The sequence below is a fragment of the Oncorhynchus tshawytscha genome, linkage group LG28 (assembly GCF_018296145.1).
Source record: "Oncorhynchus tshawytscha isolate Ot180627B linkage group LG28, Otsh_v2.0, whole genome shotgun sequence".
NCBI lineage: Eukaryota > Metazoa > Chordata > Actinopteri > Salmoniformes > Salmonidae > Oncorhynchus > Oncorhynchus tshawytscha.
In genome coordinates this window covers 27938059-27959676 of record NC_056456.1, presented here as the reverse complement: position 1 = coordinate 27959676, position 21618 = coordinate 27938059, and the positions used below count along the sequence as shown (strand labels likewise).

Genomic DNA, 21618 nt, shown 5'->3' with positions numbered 1-21618 from the left:
ACTTCTGCAGACTAAAGGTGTTCATCTTTCCTGACCTCAGCTGAAGTGCCTCCAAGAAGAGAGCTAAATTCCTCGATGTGAAACGCAAGCTTCATGAGAAGAAAGTTAAATTCTAACTCTGCTTCCCTGCTTGTCTCCACGTTGAACATGCCAGGGGAAGCTACAGTTAAACTCCCATGAGGACGCCCAGCGTTGGTTCGACAGTCACTTCTGAGCCGTATCTTGGATATTTGACCTACTCTGATCTGTTTCACCCTGTCTTTGTGATTGTCTCCACCCCCTCCAGGTGTCACCATCTTCCCCATTATCCCCTGTGTACTTATACCTGTGATCTCTGATTGTCTGTTGCCAGTCCGTCTTGTTTGTTCAAGTCAAACAGCATTTTGTGTCTCAGCGCCTGCTTTTTCCAGTCTCTTTTCTCGCCCTCCTGGTTTTGACCCTTGCCTGTCCTGACTCCAAGCCCGCCTGCCTGACCACTCTGCCTGCCCCTGAGCCTGCCTACCAACCTGTACCTTTGCCCCCATCTGGATTACCAACCTCTGCCTGACCCTGAGCCTGTCTGCCGCCCGGTATCGTTGCCCCACCTCTGGTTTACTGACCCCTGCCTGCCTTGACCTGTCTATTGCCTGCCACTGTTGGAATATTAAACTATTGTTTATTCGACGTGGTCTGCATCTGGGTCTTAACTTCATACCTGATAACTATTTTGCCAGGTAGCATGCATAGCCTAGCCTACCCTCCAAGTCGAAGGTATGTTTAGATTTTTATGGCAGGGCCTTTTTCCAACTCTTGGCATTCCTTTTCTACTCTGCATAAACACTACTGAACTCTGATAAAAATTACTAATACTGTCTTGTGTGATTGTTATTTAAGCTACATGTTTGAGAGGTCTTTTTTTATTTGGCTAGTTGGCTAGCGTAGTAATGCATGGCTACAATTCCAGGCTTTTGCAGAGCTTTCCTTTTATCGTTTTTTCATCTAGATACTTACTGAAGGTCTTGTCACCCCTTTATTATGCCCCATTGATCATGTGTACATGTACAGATACTCAGCCCCTTTTCTATTTTGTAATCGGGTGACATACTGCGGGACACTTATTTGTCCATCCTTAAGACACATTCCACGTGTTGCACTTATTGAAGACTGCCCAAATCAGGACAGTTCCGTTTTACTGTTTGTTTATCTGTTGACCTACTTTACTGTTATGTGAAGGCCTTTTCAATTGTTTTTCATTACTCGTGCTATGGAGCCTCTCAGCATCAATATAGGAATATTTTCTGTTTATATGCACCGAAGCTTCGCAAACGTCAACCTGCTGTCTCCATTCGCTGGGAAAGGAGACTTTGGGTTTGGGTGGGGTGGGGTGGGGTGGGAGGGGAGGGGAGGGGGAGTGACCTTTTTTGGTCCTTTTTATTATTAAATGTTTTTAATTAATCAGTTCTCTGTTATCTTTGTAAATGCTTGGTCTGTTTTCACACCTTTTTCCTTTCAATATTTTAGATGGCTAACAATGCTAATAATAGTAATATTGGAATAGGTCAGCCTAATCCTATAAAGTTTTTATCTTGGAATACTAAGATAATGAATAAACTTGCCAAGAGGTCTAGGGTCTTCTCCCATTTGAAAATGATAAAAGCAGATTTTTACATTTACGCATTAGAAATCGCTCAAGGCTACCAAACACCAGGTTCAGTCAGGTTTTCCAGTCAGACTTTAACTACAAAGCCAGAGGGGTTGCAATTTTGATTATTAACATACTACATTTCTCTACTACTAATGTTATTTCAGACAGTAATGGGAGATATTTAATCATAACTGGCACCATTTGGCACACACCTGTAGTATTGGTCAATGTATATGCTCCCAATTTTGATGTTGAATTTTCCAATGGGTTGCTGGGGAAAATCCCTTCTCTGAACACCCATCTTTTGATATTTGGCAGGGATCTGAATTGTGTTATTAACCCGGCGTTAGACCACTCCAACCCCAGAACTATGTCTCCTTCTTCTATGTCAAAGTCCTTCTTAGATTTTATGGTTCAGAACGGGTGTACAGATCCTTGGAGATTTCAGAATCCCCATGCAAGAGAGTATTCTTTCTTTTCACATGTACACCATTCTTTTTCTTGTATTGACTATTATTTTATTGATCACAAGTTACTTCCAAACGTCACCTTCTGAATATTTACCCATTGTAATTTCTGACCATGGACCTTTAGCCCTCGACATAGTCCTATCAGGACAAACTCGTACTCCTCTCTGTTGGAGATTTAATTATCTTCTCCTGTCTGATGCAGACTTCTGTAACGTTATCTCCACTTCTATTGATCATTTTATTTGTTCAAATCAGACAAGCTCATTCTCTCTTATGGGAATCACTTAAGGCCTATCTTAGAAGATAAATTATTTATTATTCTTCTCATTTAAACAAAACTTGGAAAGCTAAACTAGAAGAACTCTCTAAAGCCATTCTTGATTTAGACCAATCTGAATGACATATTTTGTCCACTACAGATGCAGAATGGTTACAATTGCATTCACGTGGTACCTACTAAGAACATGGCTACAGGGCAAGTCGTCTGCTCGCACACCAATTAAAATGCAGTGCTGCTACCGGTCTGATTCCCCAAATTAAAGATTCCTTTCATAGCTTGATTTCTGACCCTACGGGGATCAATGATACCTTCAAATATTTATATTCCTCCCTGTATATGTCTGAATTTCCATCAGATACTGCCAATATGACTACATTTTTGGGTGAACTGGAAACTCCCACAGTTGAGGCTGAAACTGCAGATGACCTTGATTCTCCTCTCAGCCTTAAAGAAGTTATTCAGTCTATCAAGTCAATGCAGAGCAGAAAACCTCCAGGGCCCGATGGGTTTCCAACTGAGTTCTTTAAGAAATGCCATACCAAGTTAGTCCCTTTACTTGTATCTATGTATAATGAGTCACTTAAACGTGGCTCGGTGCCACCTACCCTAACACAGGCTTCAATAGCGCTTCTCCTTAAGGAGGGGAAAGACCCCACTTCCTGTTCTTCATTTAGGCCCCTAAGCCTCCTTAATGTGGAAGTAAAGGTGCTGGAGGAGGTGATAGTGAGGCCACTGGAAGTAGTCTTACCAGGACTCATATCAGAGGAACAAACCAGCTTTATAAAGGACAGATACGTATTCGTTTTTTAATATTCGTATGCCGTTTAACATTATTTATTATAAACATTTCTCTAACTCCCCTGAGGTGGTAATCTCCCTAGACGCAGTGAAGGGATTCGACAGAATTGAATGGGAGTACTTATTTACTGTTCTTTAAAATAATGTGGACTTGGGGACAAGTTTACATACACCTTAGCCAAATACATTTAAACTCAGTTTTTCACAATTCCTGACAATTAATCATCGTAAAAATTCCCCGTCTTAGGTCAGTTAGGATCACCACTTAATTTTAAGAATGTGAAATGTCAGAATAATAGTAGAGATAATTATTTATTTAAGCTTTTATTTCTTTCATCACATTCCCAGTGGTTCCGAAGTTTACATACACTCAATTAGCATTGCCTTTAAATTGTTTAACTTGGGTCAAACATTTCGGGTAGCCTTCCACAATAAGTTGGGTGAATGTTGGCCCATTCCTCCTGACAGAGCTGGTGAAACTGAGTCAGGTTTGTAGGCCTCCTTGCTTGCACACGCTTTTTCAGTTCAGCCCACAAATGTTCCATAGGATTGAGGTCAGGGCTTTGTGATGGCCACTCCAATACATTGACTTTGTTGTCCTTAAGCCATTCTGAAACAACTTTGGAAGTATGCATGGGGTCATTGTCCATTTGGAAGACCCATTTGTGACCAAGCTTTAACTTCCTGACTGAGATCTTGAGATGTTGCTTCAATATATCCACATAATTTTCCATCCTCATGATGCCATCTAGTTTGTGAAGTGCAACAGTCCCTCCTGCAGCAAAGCAACCCCACCACTTGATGCTGCCACCCCCGTGCTTCACGGTTGGGATGATGTTCTTTGGCTTGCAAGCATCCCCCCTTTTCCTCCAAACATAACGGTGGTCATCATGGCCAAACAGTTCTATTTTTGTTTCATCAGACCAGAGGACATTTCTCCAAAAAGTACGCTATTTGTCCCCATGTGCAGTTGCAAACTGTAGTCTGGCTTTTTCATGGCGGTTTTGGAGCAGTGGCTTCTTCCTTGCTGAGCGGCCTTTCAGGTTATGTCAATATAGATACGTTTGTACCTGTTTCCTCCAGCATCTTCACAAGGTCCTTTGCTGTTGTTCTGGGATTGATTTGCACTTTTCGCACCAAAGTACATTCATCTCTAGGAGACAGAACACGTCTCCTTCCTGAGCGGTATGATGGCTGCGTGGTCCCATGGTGTTTATATTTGCATACTACTGTTTTTACAGATGAACGTGGTACCTTCAGGCGTTTAGAAATTGCTCCCAAGGATGAACCAGACTTGTGGAGGTCTAACATTTTCTTTCTGATGTCTTGGCTGATTTCTTTTGATTTTCCCATGATGTCAAGCAAAGAGGCACTGAATTTGAAGGTAGGCCTTGAAATACATCCATAGGTACACCTCCAATTGACTCAAATTACCCTAACAGAAGCTTCTAAAGCCATGACATAATTTTCTGGAATTTTCCAAGTCGTTTAAAGGCACAGTCAACTTAGTGTATGTAAATTTCTGACCCACTGGAATTGTGATATAATCTGTCTGTAAACAATTATTGGTGAATTTACTTGTGTCATGCACAAAGTAGATGTCCTAACCGACTTGCCAAAACTATAGTTTGTTAATATGGCTTGGGGGCAGTATTGAGTAGCTTGGATGAATAAGGTGCACAGAGTAAACTGCCTGCTACTCAGGCCCAGAAGCTAAGATATGCATATTATTAGTGGATTTGGATAGAAAACACTCTGAAGTTTCTAAAACTGTTTGAATGATGTCTGTGACCAGGAAGTTGGAAATCTGTAGTTTTTCAACTCTTTGCCTATCCAAGATACAGTGTAAATTTGGTCAGATTGCATTTCCTAAGGCTTCCACTAGATGTCAACAGTCTTTAGAACCTTGTTTGAGGCTTCTACTATGAAGGAGGAGAGAATGAGAGCTGATTGAGTAAGAGGTCTGCCAGAGTGCCATGAGCTCATTCAGGCGCGCTCCCGTGAGAGGTAGCTGCGTTCCATTGCATTTCTAAAGACAAAGGAGTTCTCCGGTTGAAACATTATTGAAGATTTATGTTAAAAACATCCAAAAGATTGATTCTATACATCGTTTGCCATGTTTCTACGAACTGTAATGGAATATTTTGACTTTTCGTCTGGCCTGCGCATCGTGAATTTGGATTTGTGAACTAAATGCGCGAACAAAAAGGAGGTATTTGGACATAAATGATGGACTTTATTGAACAAAACAAACATTTATTGTGGAACTGGGATTCCTGGGAGTGCATTCTGATGAAGATCATCAAAGGTAAGTGAATATTTATATTGCTATTTCTGACTTCTGTTGAACATGGCGGATATCTGTATCGCTTGTTTTTGTGTCTGAGCGCCGTACTCAGATTATTGCATGGTGAGCTTTTTTGGTAAAGCTTTTTCAAAATCTGACACAGCGGTTGCATTAAGGAGAAGTTTATCTAAAGTTCCATGCATAACACTTTTATTTTCATCAACATTTATGATGAGTATTTCTGTAAATTGATGTGGCTCTCTGCAAAATCACTGGATGTTTTGGAAGCAAAACATTACAGAAACGTAATGTGCCAATGTAAACTGCGATTTTTGGATATAAATATGAACTTTATCGATCAAAACATACATGAAGTCCTATGAGTGTCATCTGATGAAGATCATCAAAGGTTAGTGATTAATTTTATCTCTATTTCTGCTTTTTGTGACTCCTCTCTTTCGCTGGAAAAATGGCTGTGTTTTTCTGTGACTAGTGTAGAGAAATGCTATTTCTTATACAGGTGACCAAACTATTGTTAATACAGGGCTACAACTCAAAGTAAAGCTTATGGGGTCCCCTACAGGATAGCTCCCGCATTACACTAATTGCCAAAACCAGCGCACACACACATAATCTCCTTTATAGCTGAACATGGTGTGCCCGAAGAGGATTCTACGATGACGGACAGACAACTGAGCCAATGGCGGAAGACTACAGACTACACCCCAGCTGAACCAATCCAAAGATCCGATCTTCCAGAATCAACCTACTTTCTGTTCTATATATAAGTGGTGTATTGATTGTAACGGCCTCTTTGCCTGCAGTTCCGTACGAACCAGCGGAGGAGCCGTATTTACGCTGTTCTAGATATCTTCACTCTGAATAAACTGTCGCTTGTCATACAATTTACCACCTTGTCTGAATCGATCCTTGACCGACTCGCCCGTCTACATATCTAATTTCTAACAGAACTTGGTAGGCAGAGGATAGTTTACTAACGATCCAGTCGAAGTGAGTTGATTTGGGTGTGAGAGGGCGAGTTGGTGAAAGGACGGTTCACGGAGGACGGGTGAAGACTTTCGGGGGAGGACAACAATTCTGCTCAACTCGGAAAACTGATCTCAAGGTGCACCATAAAAAAGGTAGGCAAAGCCTGTTAAATCAAACTTTGCATATTGTCGTATAGTCTGTCCAAATTTTGATCAGTTTTTTTTTCCCGAGTAAGTATGAATTCTTGTGTAAATTTATAATTTGCTGACGAGTCGAAAGAACAGTGTATGTGAACATATGTAGTAACGAACCGGCGACGGCCGGTGTGATTTAAATCATTGATGAGATATCAGTAAGGGGATAGCTAATTACTATTCATTAAATCTGGCGCCGAGGGGACAAATTGTAATTTTGGGACCCGTGACCCGGTCAGCACAGTCTGCTAGCTTTCAATGATGAGTGATCACTGTTTTGTCCTGGATAGTTCCGATAGGGGTCGGGAATAGAGATCAGTAGGGGATAGCTAATTACTATTCATCAAATCTGGCGCCGAGGGGACAAATTGTAATTTTGGGACCCGTGACCCGGTACGGCCAGTCTGATAGAGATTCACCGATAGGGGTCGGACATGTGTGATAATTCTGATAGGGGTCAGCTCGATAGGGATCAGGAATAGAGATCAGTAGGGGATAGCTAATTACTATTCATCAAATCTGGCGCCGAGGGGACAAATTGTAATTTTGGGACCCGTGACCCGGTACGGCCAGTCTGATAGAGGTTCACTGATAAGGATCGGCTTTCAGGGGTCAGAGATATAACGTGTTGTTTTGTCTTGTTTTGTCTATTTGTAACTGTTTATGTTAAAATGCAATGTGCTTGTAATTGTTTCCATTAAGATTGTTGGTGGTTAGATAGAGGGAGAGAGAATTATAATAAGGGGTATTGGATAAATCCGAAACTTCTATATTGTATGTACCTATGTTAATAGGTACATGTATAAATGTATAATCAGGAACGAAATGACTGATGTATAATTGAAATAATATCTGAATATAATATTTAAATATTGAGACTAAATAGTTGAATAGATCCCTTGGTTATGCGCTCCACAAATGCAATACCAACCCATGCGTTTTTTCTCAACCTGAATATTCGAAGGAGAAGCTCTGAGATAAGGCAGAGTACGAGCAATAGTGTCTTCGAATACATCGTGGGTATTAATCAACGTCAGGCGAAGTATATGCTAACTATATTCAGATGGAAGGAGAGAATTTCAATTAAAACTACGATTAAATTCCGATTGAATTAAATTAAATTACGTTTAAAGCAAATTCACAATGGCGACCCCCAATACTCCAAAGCTGAGGTTTAATGAGTTCCTAGAACAAAAAATAGAATATAGATCAGGGGGAGAAGTACAATGGAAGAATATAAAGAAAGTTTGGGAGGGATTGAAGTTAAGATGGACACAAGCAGGTTATCTAGGAGGGGGGCCGCCAACAGGGGCCCAGCTGAAAACGAGGGAATGTGAGTTGAGAGGGACGTTGGTATATAAGAAAAAGGGACTAAACAGAGAGAAAGGGCAGAAGTGGAACTGAAGATAGGAACTTGGGCCATCGAAGAGGCGCTAAGAGCACAACTGAATAAAAAACCGGAAACGGGAAAAGGGCCGGGCCCGCGTCAACACAGGCCCCTGTGTTCCTTGTAAAAGAAGGAGTACTCCAAGGGGATACGTTGATCAAAGGGGGCCACCTGGAGTGTGAAGAATTAAAGCCTGGCCCACAGGGTTACTCCACGCCAGGGGGTGCACAAAGGTGCACACCAGGGCCATCTGACATGCATGCCCCTCGATCTATGCGAGAACAGCTCCGCCCCAGTGGCCACACAAGGAATCCATTCATAGATGGAGCAGGGGGCAACGGGAGCAGCTTGAAGTCAGAGGGGAGGGGAACCCCCACCTCCTGCACATCCAGTGTGCACAGAGAACATAGAGGGGAACCAAGGAGCGATATTAGTCTCTGAAGTGTAAGATAGCCAAAGTGTGTGCTGGTACAAAACTGACATGGGTGGAGGCCCTGCCACTGGCGTTGATGGCCATGAGGTCATCACCTGGGGCAGGGACTCATCTCTCACCCCACGAAATAATGACAGGAAGAGTAATGCCAGGTCCACCAAGAGAGGGAGGTCATATGCCCCCTCTTGATGCACACCAGATAGGTATGACTGACTATGTAAGAAAATTGACGGAACTGTCCGCAGCTCTTTCCAAACAGATACACAAAGTCCATGGGGGGGAGCTGACGGGAGATCCAGAGCAACCAAGGGTAAAGGTCGGAGACTGGGTAAGGATCATGGTCCACAAGAGAAAGTGGCAGGATCCCAGGTGGACTGGGCCGTACGAAGTGAAGGAGGTTACTTCACACTCGGTCCAGGTCAAAGGTAAATCAGGGGCGCCTTGGCACCACTTGACTCATTGTGCACCAGCTTCGATACCCAATAGAACACTGACAGAGGTCAGGGTCGACTTGAGCGACTTGAATTCGGCTCCAATACAACCCGATTAGCAGGTGACGATGTGGACCAGACTCCCATCAGCATCGGCTAATAGGCCTCCTAGAGACAGGGGTTATCCCTGGACTAGACTGGGTATATCTGGCCCCGGTTTATTCGTGTGTTTGTAAATGCATATGTCTACTGAATGATAAATTGAACGAATGTTTAGACAATGTTTTAGATGTGTTGACTATATTGAGTGAATGTTCAAACAATGTTTTAGATGTGCTCTGGCGTAAATGAAGATTTGTGAGACTCAAATCGTGTGCATGAAATATGCTTGATATTCAGTCGGGGACTAATATCGGTATGAATGAGGTCGGGGACCAAGCGAGTGTGGTACATTAGGTATTTCAGTTGGAGCTGGTACCGGTGAGTGTTGAAAAAGTCGCAGGCTTGCTGATGAGAGTTATATCATAGAATATTGAGGGGTGTGCATGACTGTTGGGGGAAAAAAAGTGTTCAACTCTATTAACGTGAAATTCTTTTTGTAGATTTGGGGAGACAATTTGGAGAAACACGAATAAGACATGAAACATCGAGACAAATTATTTGAGTTTGAGGGGATTATCATAATTATTAGGTTTTGTTTATGTAGTACATGTTTGGGTTAAGGGGATTTCCATGTTCCCAGGGACATGATATTTTAAAGAGGAACGCTCACATATGGAACTTTTAGTTTTTATGGAGTTTTAATTACACAAGTGATTTATATTTTATTTTAAGGATAAAGGGTTCTTTAATATGGTATGGAACACGAATGTAGGGGGATGGTGTAACCTTTGACCTGCTTTCATGGCTCTCTCGGGTGGTCTGATCAGCCACAAGGGGGTGCCATTTGAATAATGAATTTGTGGTCATGGGTAATACTGTCTAAAAAATAAATGAAAAGATTAAAAAAGTTTTTTGAAATTTAATTTTTTAAGGTAACTTAATTATAGTGGAGTTTACTTAACCTATATAAAGACTTTAGAAATTGCCACAATAGACATGTTTTTCTAAAAAATAAAAATCCATGAGTTTAGATAAAGCCAGACAGTGAGACATTTAGTTAAAATGTGGAAACATGGGAAAAGGCAGACAGAAGAGCCCTCCCCCGCACTGCAGAGACCTTGAAGGTTGGAGAGCAGAGAGGAGAAGTTTTAGAAGGGAGCCAGGACGAGCAAGGATAACAGAATGTGTAGATAACAGTCACTGAGTGGAGACAAAAGGGAGAATTGGACATGTGGAAAATTAAAGGGGCGCTCCTACATGATAATGTCAGAACAGAAGGATAATATACTAATCTTATCTAAGTCATTATTTAGGGTAGGTAAGGTTGTTACCTGGGCAGAGCCAGGTATCAAAAGGGGGATAGGTAAATTGTGGTCTAGGATAGGATGGGGCCTATTGGATAAACTAATAATTTAAAAAAAAATGTAGCTAAACAAATGGGCATAGAAGGTAAAGATATAATCAGATAAAACATATGAGAAACTGTTTGTTAACCAAGCCTGTATGTCCAGCATTTTATGCATTATAGGTGAACTACAGGTGAAGTCACTCAATCCAGTTCCAGAGGCTTGTTGGGGGGACCATACCAAGGTCTCCTGGTGACAGCTAGCTGAAAGAGCTACCCGGATTCATATCACACGGCGGGAGGGTAAGACACATTTACACTATCGAACAATAAACAGTGTTCGAGAGGAGAACTGGAATTAACAGAATTCCGGGGGCCATCTCTCGAATGAAGTAACCCTCCCTGTCCTGTCACCCCTGTTTTTGTTCATAGAAGTGAGGATGTGTCTGGCTCTTGCTAAGTGATGTGTTCTCGGGGAAAGGGTGGGGCTTCACATGGAAGCTGTTTGTCTGAGCTGTCTTATCGTGGGTGACATCCCAAATAACACAGCACTGGACGAATCAGTGCCCGAAGCCTCAGCTGGTTTGACCACCCTGGCTCACGGGTTGACAGAACTCTGGGGTGGATACTTCTCTGATTAATTGGGTTTGATAGTATGTTCAGAAAATGGGGAAAATATTATGATCACTGTATTATGGGCTACATTCACCTGTGTGACTGTTTTAGTTTTATGGGGCTGTTGTCTAATTCCCTGTGTATGAGGCCTTATTTCCAGGACTCTGGAGAAATCGATGGAAATAGATGGTGATGTACCAGCGGATTCCAGGTTCTGACCCGTGGAGTGCTGAATGTATGTCTACAGAACAAGTGGACGAAAATGATAAATGAAATTATATTAAATTGGGAGGGTGTCCGTATGGGGATTACATGATAACCGACTTGGGACAGTTCTGGGATTGGAGAAGAGGGTATCCTTATAGCATAGGGGAAAACCTGGGAGCACTGTTGAACTTTGTAAAGGTGATGAAATCCTACTAACCATCAAAACTATTAAGCTCTCTGATGCAGACACTTACACCCTCGGACTACAAAGGACCGGGACAGACACGATGGGTGGGTTTTCTATTAAGGTGCTGCCAAAACCAGAGGTCCCAGACGAACCAGGGCCAGACACACTCCTCTACCACCCCTGGACCGAACCTGCCACCACTGTCTAAAAAATCCCATTCAGGTAATTAATGTTGGAGACTATTCAGCTATTGATCAATTAGACACTGAGACTGGTTTTGATGGTAGGGACAATTTGTGGCTGACTTATATGAGGTATACAGCTAAGACCCTGAAAAGAAAGGACTGCATGAGTTACATGAAACATTGGTCATGCTAGACCTGTTCTGGCTACACACCCATTTGCTATAGGAGAAGGAGAGGGGTGGTTGTGTATTCTGAGAGGTTTTTACCAGGTTCAGCCCAATTCAACTCTCTGTTCCTCTTTGAGCCTTGTGTCTCCTACAGTACCTCCTCATCGGGCCCCTTGGGGTGTTGAGGCATATGGGGGCAATTACAGTTGCATCACGGGTACAGGTAATGGCATTGATTATGAGAGATTGCCTGAAGCTGATTGCAGTAGTAACATAGCCATTAATTCCACTTGGCCAGTTACAGGCCTAAACCAAACTAGTGGTCTGGCTGATGTGTGGTGGATCTGTGGACCCAAAAGAGTGCTGAGACCCATTCTTAGAGGAGACTGGCAAGGTACGTGTGCTCTGACCAGTTTGATAATTCCACTGACCATTGTTGATGTTACTGCTGAACAGCTGTTGGGTTCTGTACCCAGGGGACCTGAAAACATTCCATTCCATGGGAGACATAGACGTAGTGCTCCATGGACAGAGGATGTAGTTGACATACACACTAACCTGTTGGGAGTGCCAGTGGGGGTTCCTCATGAGTTTCAGGTCTTTGGTAGGAATGATGGATTATAGGTCCAGCCATAGTGGATGCAAAGCAGACTGCATGGATTCATTACATCTACTATGATCAACAGCGTTTTGTTAATTACCCCCGTGATGCACTCACTGGTATGTCTGAACAGTTTGAGGCCACATCTAGGGTTGCCAGACAGAATAGACTTGCTTTGGATATGCTTCTTGCCAGTCAGGGGGGCGTCTGCAAGATGTTCGGTGAACAATGTTGCACGTAACACCAGTCCAGATGGTAGTATATCTAAGGCCCTTAGTGGGCTTAATGCATCAAGTGCATCAAGCCCACTATCTGCTGAGATGAGGACCATGGTGGGGGTGGAGGAGTCTGGCCTGTTCTCTTGGGTGGGAGCCTGTTTTGGTAAGTACACTAGTATGGTGGTTACTGGATTTCTGACCCTAATTCTTGTATTTTTGTTATTGATGTGTTGTGATGCTTGCATCATACCGTGTTTCAAGAAGTCTGTTACAGATGTGGTGAAGGCTTCAGGCATGATGATGCCTTTGCTTGATGCTCCAGTTGGAGATGCTGATACTGAAGCATGCTTTCAGGGGAGGATGAGACTGACTGAGGATGACCCATGGTATGCTGTGGGTGAGGTAGTAGAATAAATCTTACACCACCACAGTTCCTTGTTATACATTTTTATGATAGGTTTTCTTTCCAGTATGTTTGTTCTCCCTGTTGTGAAGGTTTCGAGTCCCTGGGTGGCATGAAGCCCAACTGGTGCAGGATAGGAGTAGATGAGGACCAGATGGTTTATAATAATGCTTTGCTCTGCTTTACTCTGTTTTCCATGACCAAAGTTTTATCCTGTATCTTACATGTCAATAAACAAAGTGTTATCCTGTTTTTGCTAAGTGACACCCTTGTGGGTGTCAAAAGGGGGACTTAAATTTCACACCATTTTCTTTTGTTCTGTTTTTGAATAAGCTGTTCTCTTTTGACATGAAGGTATTTTCAACTTTGTGACTGTTATATGATTCATTGCTGAATTTTTGTTCACACCCTTGGGGGTGTGAAAAAGAGGGATTATTGGATCCTGTGTTTTACATTATAGCCATTACCATATATATGATTGAATATTATCTGCTGTTGGCTTGTGTTGATGTAAGTGGTATGCAACATAGCTGACTTGAAACATTGTTAAGAGTGTCAAAAGGGGGACTTTCTCATGCTGAAGAAAAAAAATAATAATAATAATACAGAAGGGAGGGCATGTTCAGAGCGTGGGGTTGCGAGAACAAGCGGTCTTTTGTTAGATAACAGGAGCCAGGTGCGAGATAACGATATGGAGCATGAGAGCCTGGCTGCAACTTCTCTTATGACATTCCAGAATCGTATTGCCATTGATATGTTACTCTCTGAGAAGGGCGGAGTTTGCTCTATGTTTGGTGACCAGTGTTGTACTTTCATCCCTAATAACACAGCCTCGGATGGTAGCTTGACCATAGCTCTGGAAGGTCTGCGGACGCTTAATGGTAAAATGAAATCTCATTCAGGGATTGATACCTCGATGTGGGACTCCTGGATGAGTGCGTTTGGTAAATATAAAACCCTGGTGTCCTCCATTTTGGTATCCATTTCGGTGTTCGCTGCCATTTTAGTTCTCTGTGGATGCTGTTACATTCCATGCATCCATTCCCTTACCACTAGGGTTATCTCTAGAGCCATTGACCCTTCCTCCCCTTCCCAGATGTTTCCTCTGCTGGATAAAGACTTACTTGAATTCGAGGATGAGGAGGAGAGTGCCTATTAGGTTTACATATATCTGCTGTTGCCTGATGGGGATATATGTATGTGTTATGCAAGTGGATCATTCCGCCTGACTTGCCTAGTTTAATTCACATCTCTTTGGAGATGTGAAGAGAGGGAATCACAACTTTTTCCTGCGGGAAAAAGTTGGCTTATGTAGACAAGCATTTTACTTTTATTTTGAGCTGTTGTTCTCCGCTCTGTTAAATGAGGGTTGTAAGTTCCTAGGTGGCTGGTAGCCAACTTAGTACATAGTGGGATGTAATGGAGAACATGATGGTAATACATATATATCTATTTCTGTTTAATACCGTGCCTTATTTCATAGTCCCCTTGGGAGAAGTTTCTCTTTGTGTCTGAATCTAGTTAAGTTGTGTCACGTCTCTGGTGAGACGTGAAGAGAGGGTTTTGTAGAGAAATGCTATTTCTTATACAGGTGACCAAACTATTGTTAATACAGGGCTACAACTCAAAGTAAAGCTTATGGGGTCCCCTACAGGATAGCTCCCGCATTACACTAATTGCCAAAACCAGCGCACACACACATAATCTCCTTTGTAGCTGAACATTGTGTGCCCGAAGAGGATTCTACGATGACGGACAGACAACTGAGCCAATGGCGGAAGACTACAGACTACACCCCAGCTGAACCAATCCAAAGATCCGATCTTCCAGAATCAACCTACTTTCTGTTCTATATATAAGTGGTGTATTGATTGTAACGGTCTCTTTGCCTGCAGTTCCGTACGAACCAGCGGAGGAGCCGTATTTACGCTGTTCTAGATATCTTCACTCTGAATAAACTGTCGCTTGTCATACAATTTACCACCTTGTCTGAATCGATCCTTGACCGACTCGCCCGTCTACATATCTAATTTCTAACATTTTTTCTAGGTTTCCCAACCTAGCATCTAAATACTCTTTGCCTCCATCTCACTTTTTCTGTTACCTTCAAATTAAGCATTGTGTCTCCTTTTAATTTTCTGGCTTCCCTGCTCCACCCCCTTGCCAACCCTGGGATGGTTTATTGACTCTGACCTTGACAGAAAGCAGTAATTTCTCAGCTCTGTCTGTGTATTATGTCATTAGACAAACACTCCACCAACAAAACTAAATCTGTTTGGGAATGGTAAATGGGTGTTGAATTGACACAGGAGTGGTGGAATGAGGCGATTGATAGTGTACGCTCCACTACATCTTGTGCTCATCTTGGTCTCGTACAATTTAAGGTTTTAAATAGAGTGCATTTTTCCAAATCTAGATTGTCTGAAATAAATGTAAATGATGATTGTGATACATGTCATGTCTCACCATGTGACCTTTAGTCATGGGATATGGTAAAATCTTTGTGCTTACATTGATGTACATTTTGTATATCTTGAATAATAATACATTTAAAAAAATAACCATTGTCGTCTCGAGCCATGCCAATATATCCTCCAAACCATGGCTTCTCGGGCATTATCACTTAACTATGTAACTAAATGTGTAGAATTAGAACAATATTAAAAGTTGGCCCAACTCTCTGAATACATGGCTCTGGCTCAGGGTAATGGAACAAAAGAACCCCAGGCCAACAGAATCACCGGCCTGCACGCATACGAATAAGTCTATATATGAATGGACAAAGCCATCAATCATGTGACACCATTCATTCTTATGTGAAGATTCAATAGCACATTGAAGCCAAATGACCTTCGGTTAAACTGGCGTATCATAGAAAGGTTAGCTGACAAAGTCACGAAAAACTATGTGCACGCTTGAATGGGGCAGAAGTCTGTGTTTTGTTATGATTCTGAATGGCTAGAGAGCTAGTAACTACGACAAGAAGCTGCTATGTGGGGAATCTTAGGTGGCTCGTTTCAGCTAGTTTCATCTTGTTCTTGATATCATGTCTTGTTTTGACTGTTGTCACATCTATGCTAATATGGCTAAAATTCACTAGCTATTTAACCAACAACTGTAACAATGTATTTGAGAGTCAACAAGTGCTCATTGTGTAAATGTATTTGTTTTCAATAAACTTTAGAGGCGAAATATAGTTTTACATGACAATCTAAGCCAACCCTGTGTGTTTTGCACTACAGTTGCTAAACAACCACCCCATCTATGGAGACACGCAGTTTGAGCTACTCTAGGAAGTGATGTAGCAGGCTAACTCAGTGCTGCCCCCTCTCATTGAGGAACTCAAGTTGAGGGTCGACCGGGGTACTGCAGGCTGCCATTGGCAACTAAATTATCCTTATAACCTATGTCTAGTGTGAATCACACCATTCAGGGGTCTCTATTGGGAAGAAAAACATTTGGGGGGCCTAAAAACAAAGACACAATATAAACTAGAGGTCGACCGATTATGATTTTTCAACGCCGACACCGATTATTGGAGGACCGAAAAAGCCGATACCGATTAATCGGCCTATTTTATTTTTATTTGTAATAATGACAATTACAACAATACTGAATGAACACTTATTTTAACTTAATATAATACCTCAATAAAATCAATTTAGCCTCAAGTAAATAATGAAACATGTTCAATTTGGTTTAAATAATGCAAAAACAAAGTGTTGGAGAAGAAAGTAAAAGTGCAATATAAGCTATGTTAGAAAGCTAAAGTTTCAGTTCCTTGCTCAGAACATGAGAACATATGAAAGCTGGTGGTTCCTTTTAACATGAGTCTTCAATATTCCCAGGTAAGAAGTTTTAGATAGTTGTAGTTATTATAGGAATTATAGGACTATTTCCCTCTATACCATTTGTATATCATTAACCTTTGACTATTAGATGTTCTTATAGGCACTTTAGTATTGCCAGTGTAACAGTATAGCTTCCGTCCCTCTCCTCGCTCCTCCCTGGGCTCGAACAAGCAACACAACGACAACAGCCACCATCGAAGCAGCGTTACCCATGCAGAGCAAGGGGAACAACTTCTAGAAGGCTCAGAGCGAGTGACGTTTGAAACGCTATTATCGCACGCTAACTAGCTAGCCATTTCACTTCGGTTACACCAGCCTCATCTCGGGAGTTGATAGGCTTGAAGTCATAAACAGCGCAATGCTTGACGCACAACGAAGAGCTGTTGGAATAACGCACGAAAGTGCTGTTTGAATGAATGTTTACACGCCTGCTTCTGCCTACCACCGCTCAGTCAGATACTTAGATACTTGTATGCTTGTATGCTCAGTCAGATTATATGCAACGCAGGACATGCTAGATAATATCTAGTAATATCATCAACCATGTGTAGTTAACTAGTGATTATGATTGATTGTTTTTTATAAGATAAGTTTAATGCTAGCTAGCAACTTACATTGACTTACTGCATTCACGTAACAGTCCTTGTGGAGTGCAACGAGAGGGAGGCAGGTCGTTATTGCGTTGGACTCGTTAACTGTAAGGTTGCATGATTGGATGATTGGTTGCATGAGCTGACAATGTGAAAATCCGTCGTTCTGCCCCTGAACAAGGCCACCGTTCCTAGGCCGTCATTGAAAATAAGAATGTGTTCTTGACTGACTTGCCTAGTTAAATAAAGGTATAAAAATAAAAAAAATGTTTAAAAAAATAAATAAATAAATTGGCAAATCGGCGCCCAAAAATACCGATTTCCGATTGTTATGAAAACTTGAAATCGGCCCTAATTAATCGACCATTCCGATTATTCGGTCAACCTCTAATTTAAACGGTCAAAAGGAATTACCTTTTAATGTGGCATGAACACAATCAGTCATGATAAAATAATTTCGGCATCCAAACTGCATGCATACTCGCGCCATTATACGAATGGAAGGCATCCGTTACAAAACACCACAACGTGTTCCTAATGACATTCAGTGATTATCATTGATTAGGCCTATATTGATTGATGTGTCTTGCTGACAAGTTGACCTTTTTGCAGCCTGAAAAGTCTGGACACCTGAAATGGGGCTGAAGCTATCCCGGGAAAACTGGGATGGTCACCCTAACACACGGTCAACTTACTAGACTAGGCTACAATGTGCATTACCATGAACTTCAAATAGGCCTATCAATAGCCAGTGATGTGGTGGTAAATCAAATTGGCTGATAAACTCTGATTGCCAGTCTCAGTAAAAAAAAAAGGCCTACACCGCTTCCGGTAGCCTACTCTCTCAGCTGCGCAACAGGTGATATCCCGCCCGAACTATGTATTCCATGGGCTCCCCAACTACCCAGTGCTTAATTTGGGAAACCAAGTGATATCTGTTTGGGGACATAGATAGTAACAGGTTTTCGCAACCAAACATATTTCGCTAAACAGTTGACAGCCCATCTGCACGCTCAAGAAAGGAATAAAGGAGAGAGAGGAGGAGATGGAAACGCATGGTGGTGAGATGAACTATTCTGTATAGCTAAAGGTAATGTGTCACCCAGTTAATTATGAAAAATCCCTATTATTAGACTACTCAAAATCAAATACAAATTCACTATAATCTTCTAACTGAAAGAGTCACCTTATAGGTCTACTGTCATTAAAGTATAGCCTACTTGTTTGATGGATTGGATGCGCATTGGTGTCTAGCTGTTGTCTAGTGATATTGTTGACCATCATCAGCTGATTCAGGAAAGAATAATATTGATTGAAAATAATAAAGTGAAATAAACGGTCTACTACTTCTGGCCAGAGATGGCACGGAGAACACCAGTACTCACACACACCTGGAAAACAAAGCAATGATCTCTCTAAACAGCTGACTGACAAAAGCAAACAATGACAAAACAACTGATAAATCTAATGCATTGCAATAAAGGCTTCTTTTTTTTATCAAGGACGCATGGCAAACAAATGGTGGAAATTGGGAAGAATTAACATCTATGCTTAAAGGAGCTCAGCTGAGACCGAAATTCAGCAATACTGAATAGACAGCTCTGCCACATACAGATAAATGGTTTAAACCATGATGGAGAGGTGGGGGTGTTTGTTTTATTTGGAAGCCTTTATTTTCATATTTAACACCGCAAAACATTTAACACTACATTTCAAACAAATAGGCGAATGGTTCAATTAGAATTATTTAGAGACCCACCACAATTTGGACTTTTGTTGCATTTATGAGAGCTGAGCCCCCGCTGGCTGTATCGTAATTCGCACCTTGCTTATAATTTCTTCTGTGTGCAATTTAAAAAATAATCGGTTGAAGGACATACATCGGGTGAATTATAAGCAATTATTGGTAACATGATTGTCTTTCAAACTTTTTTTTATTTGCATGAAAATGTACCAAATTTTCCCATTAATTTTAATCGGGGATCCTGCTAACAATGCCAGCAGTACCACGGACGGCCTTGAATTTCAGTGGCTTCCATGAGAGGGGGCAGTCGTTTTCCGCTGACGCACACACAGATACACACACAAATATGCATGCATTGCACACATGATCCAAGCCATTATCATTCAGACACTGGCCCAAAGAGTTGAGTTATTACATGTATTTATTTTCTCTCTCCAATTGATTTATTGTAGGTGTGTTTCTCCTTTGAGTGTCCTGCAGATACTAAAGTGGCTATGTAGTTAAATAGATGTAATGTTGTCCCTAATAGGTGGAACTAGGTGCTCCGCAGCCTCAAGCACCAACACACTGACCCAGTTCAACCTTCAGTCTCAACAGGTACAATTTGGAATAAATACACACCTGTGGAGTTTGTTTTGGCAACCCATTGTGTGTGTGTGTGTGTGTGTGTGTGTGTGTGTGTGTGTGTGTGTGTGTGTGTGTGTGTGTGTGTGTGTGTGTGTGTGTGTGTGTGTGTGTGTCTTTTTCTGTAGTTCCTACAAGGGAACTACAAAATGTCATTCAGATTTCCAAGCGGGTCAAACATTTAAAGAAACATAAATAAAATCTCCAGATTGGATCATACTTTCTCAATGACGTCATTCACATTTTTCTCAGCGACTGCATCTGTTAATGAGCGTCAATGAGTGGGTTCAATTTCAAAATATGACATACCGGTCTTAGAAGACGAATAGCGTTTTCATTTCCTATCAAATGTTACAGGAAATATATAAAGGGAAGTCACCGGAGCGAATAAAATAGCCGTTCTCGTGTGCGTAATTTCAAGAGGAACCACCGCAGCAAGGGACCTTTTAAGGACCTTGAGCCCTTACAACGACTTGATGCGCAAAGTAGAATAGGATGCATAACCACCTGTACCTCTTCTCCTCACAAGTTTTTGTGTGTAAATAAAAGATGCCAAGAGAGACGTATACTATAGGTCAATGTCACTACATTGACAATTATTTCATCTTTGGGATAGAAACATTTAGCAGCTTATCCAGAATATCCAGATATATATATCGTATAGAAATAACCAAATGATTTGCCCTTGAGCATGAACACATGACTGAAGTTTATTGTATATTCGATTGATACATGATGAAAACAAAATGATTTGACCCATTGTTCTCGTCTTCACGGGGGAAAGACGGGATACCAGCGTCAGTAATAGGCATGATGGACTCGAGGTAGAAACAGGTTGCCAAGGGCTCATTCATAGCTTACTCACATTTCCCTCCTCTGGCAGTTCGGTTCCTCCGGTGTGCTTCTCCTCTTCGAGGCTACGGTCCCTAACTGTCAGCTGCGCCCCTCCATCTTTCGTGTAACAGAGTGAATCAAAATGAGGACTATTTCCACGCGTTCTGCGCATAAACTCCAACTTCAAAGCTTGAGTTTTCCCCCTTGATCAGTTGTCATTTAATCCATAAGCAGAGGCACTCTCCTATCTCATTCACTCTTCTCCGCGGGTAAACGTGATAACCGGTGGCCTGTTGCTGGTGCTTTGACTGGTTGGCGCGAATAGCTGTGTGCACCCACGCTGCACACGCAGCACCCCAAACTTCTGCGTTTATCCGCGTCGATGCGCATGCCTTTAGACAGCAGCTGCATCTGAAGCCTATGAGCCACAACAGAGCTATCCGGTCGAATGTGTTTGACTGTGACTGTTATTTTTGGCATAAATTAGTATTCTATAAATAAAGCTGCAATGGGCTAGTCTCTTTCCCGCAGGGCTCGAGTTGGGTACCATGTGTCCATGATGCAATGCGGTTCCGTCTGTGTCAAGCGTTTCCCATTACCTCCTTACCTCCCCGTGAAGAAAGTCCAGACGTGTTTGTCATTACGGGGAGCTGGTGGTGCGTTCTTCTTAATTCGCCCGCGCTATTCGAATTGTCTGCAAATAGATAGAAAGGTATGGAGGGAATATCATTGTCTGTCTGTCTGTCTGTGGCCATCTGTGTGTCTGTCTGCAACCTGCAACCGCGTAGACTCAACACTCAACTTCACACACAGCCTCACATACAGCCTGCCTGCCTACACACAAACAGCTTTCCCCTGCAATCTCACAATCATTAAGCCTAATTAAGCCTAAAAAAAAATCTTAATATTTTTCTGCATAGGTTATCTAAGCTAAGCAGTGGCGATTTTAGCATGTAAATCTTGGTTTCGCAAAAAATATATATATATTTTTAGATGCATGTCAGCAAAGCCACTACACAACACAACACAACACTAAACAATACATGAATTG

General features: G+C 41.9%; 1 protein-coding gene and 1 long non-coding RNA gene across 2 annotated transcripts in view; one reads left to right on the top strand and one right to left on the bottom strand.

Moving 5' to 3' along the window:
- LOC112227014 (chloride channel protein 2-like) overlaps positions 1–21274 on the bottom strand; it is a 132765-nt gene extending 111491 nt beyond the window's left edge. The window contains exon 1 of the mRNA XM_024391787.2: positions 20599–21274. Within this exon, the coding sequence (XP_024247555.2) occupies positions 20599–20739 (141 nt within the window). The 5' untranslated portion in view covers positions 20740–21274. The remainder of the gene's footprint in view (positions 1–20598) is intronic.
- On the top strand, positions 6303–13225 carry LOC121841202. Its single transcript, XR_006080224.1, has 2 exons — positions 6303–6601; positions 8709–13225. It is a non-coding gene; the product is annotated as an uncharacterized LOC121841202 (long non-coding RNA).
- Positions 21275–21618: the final 344 nt, after the last annotated feature.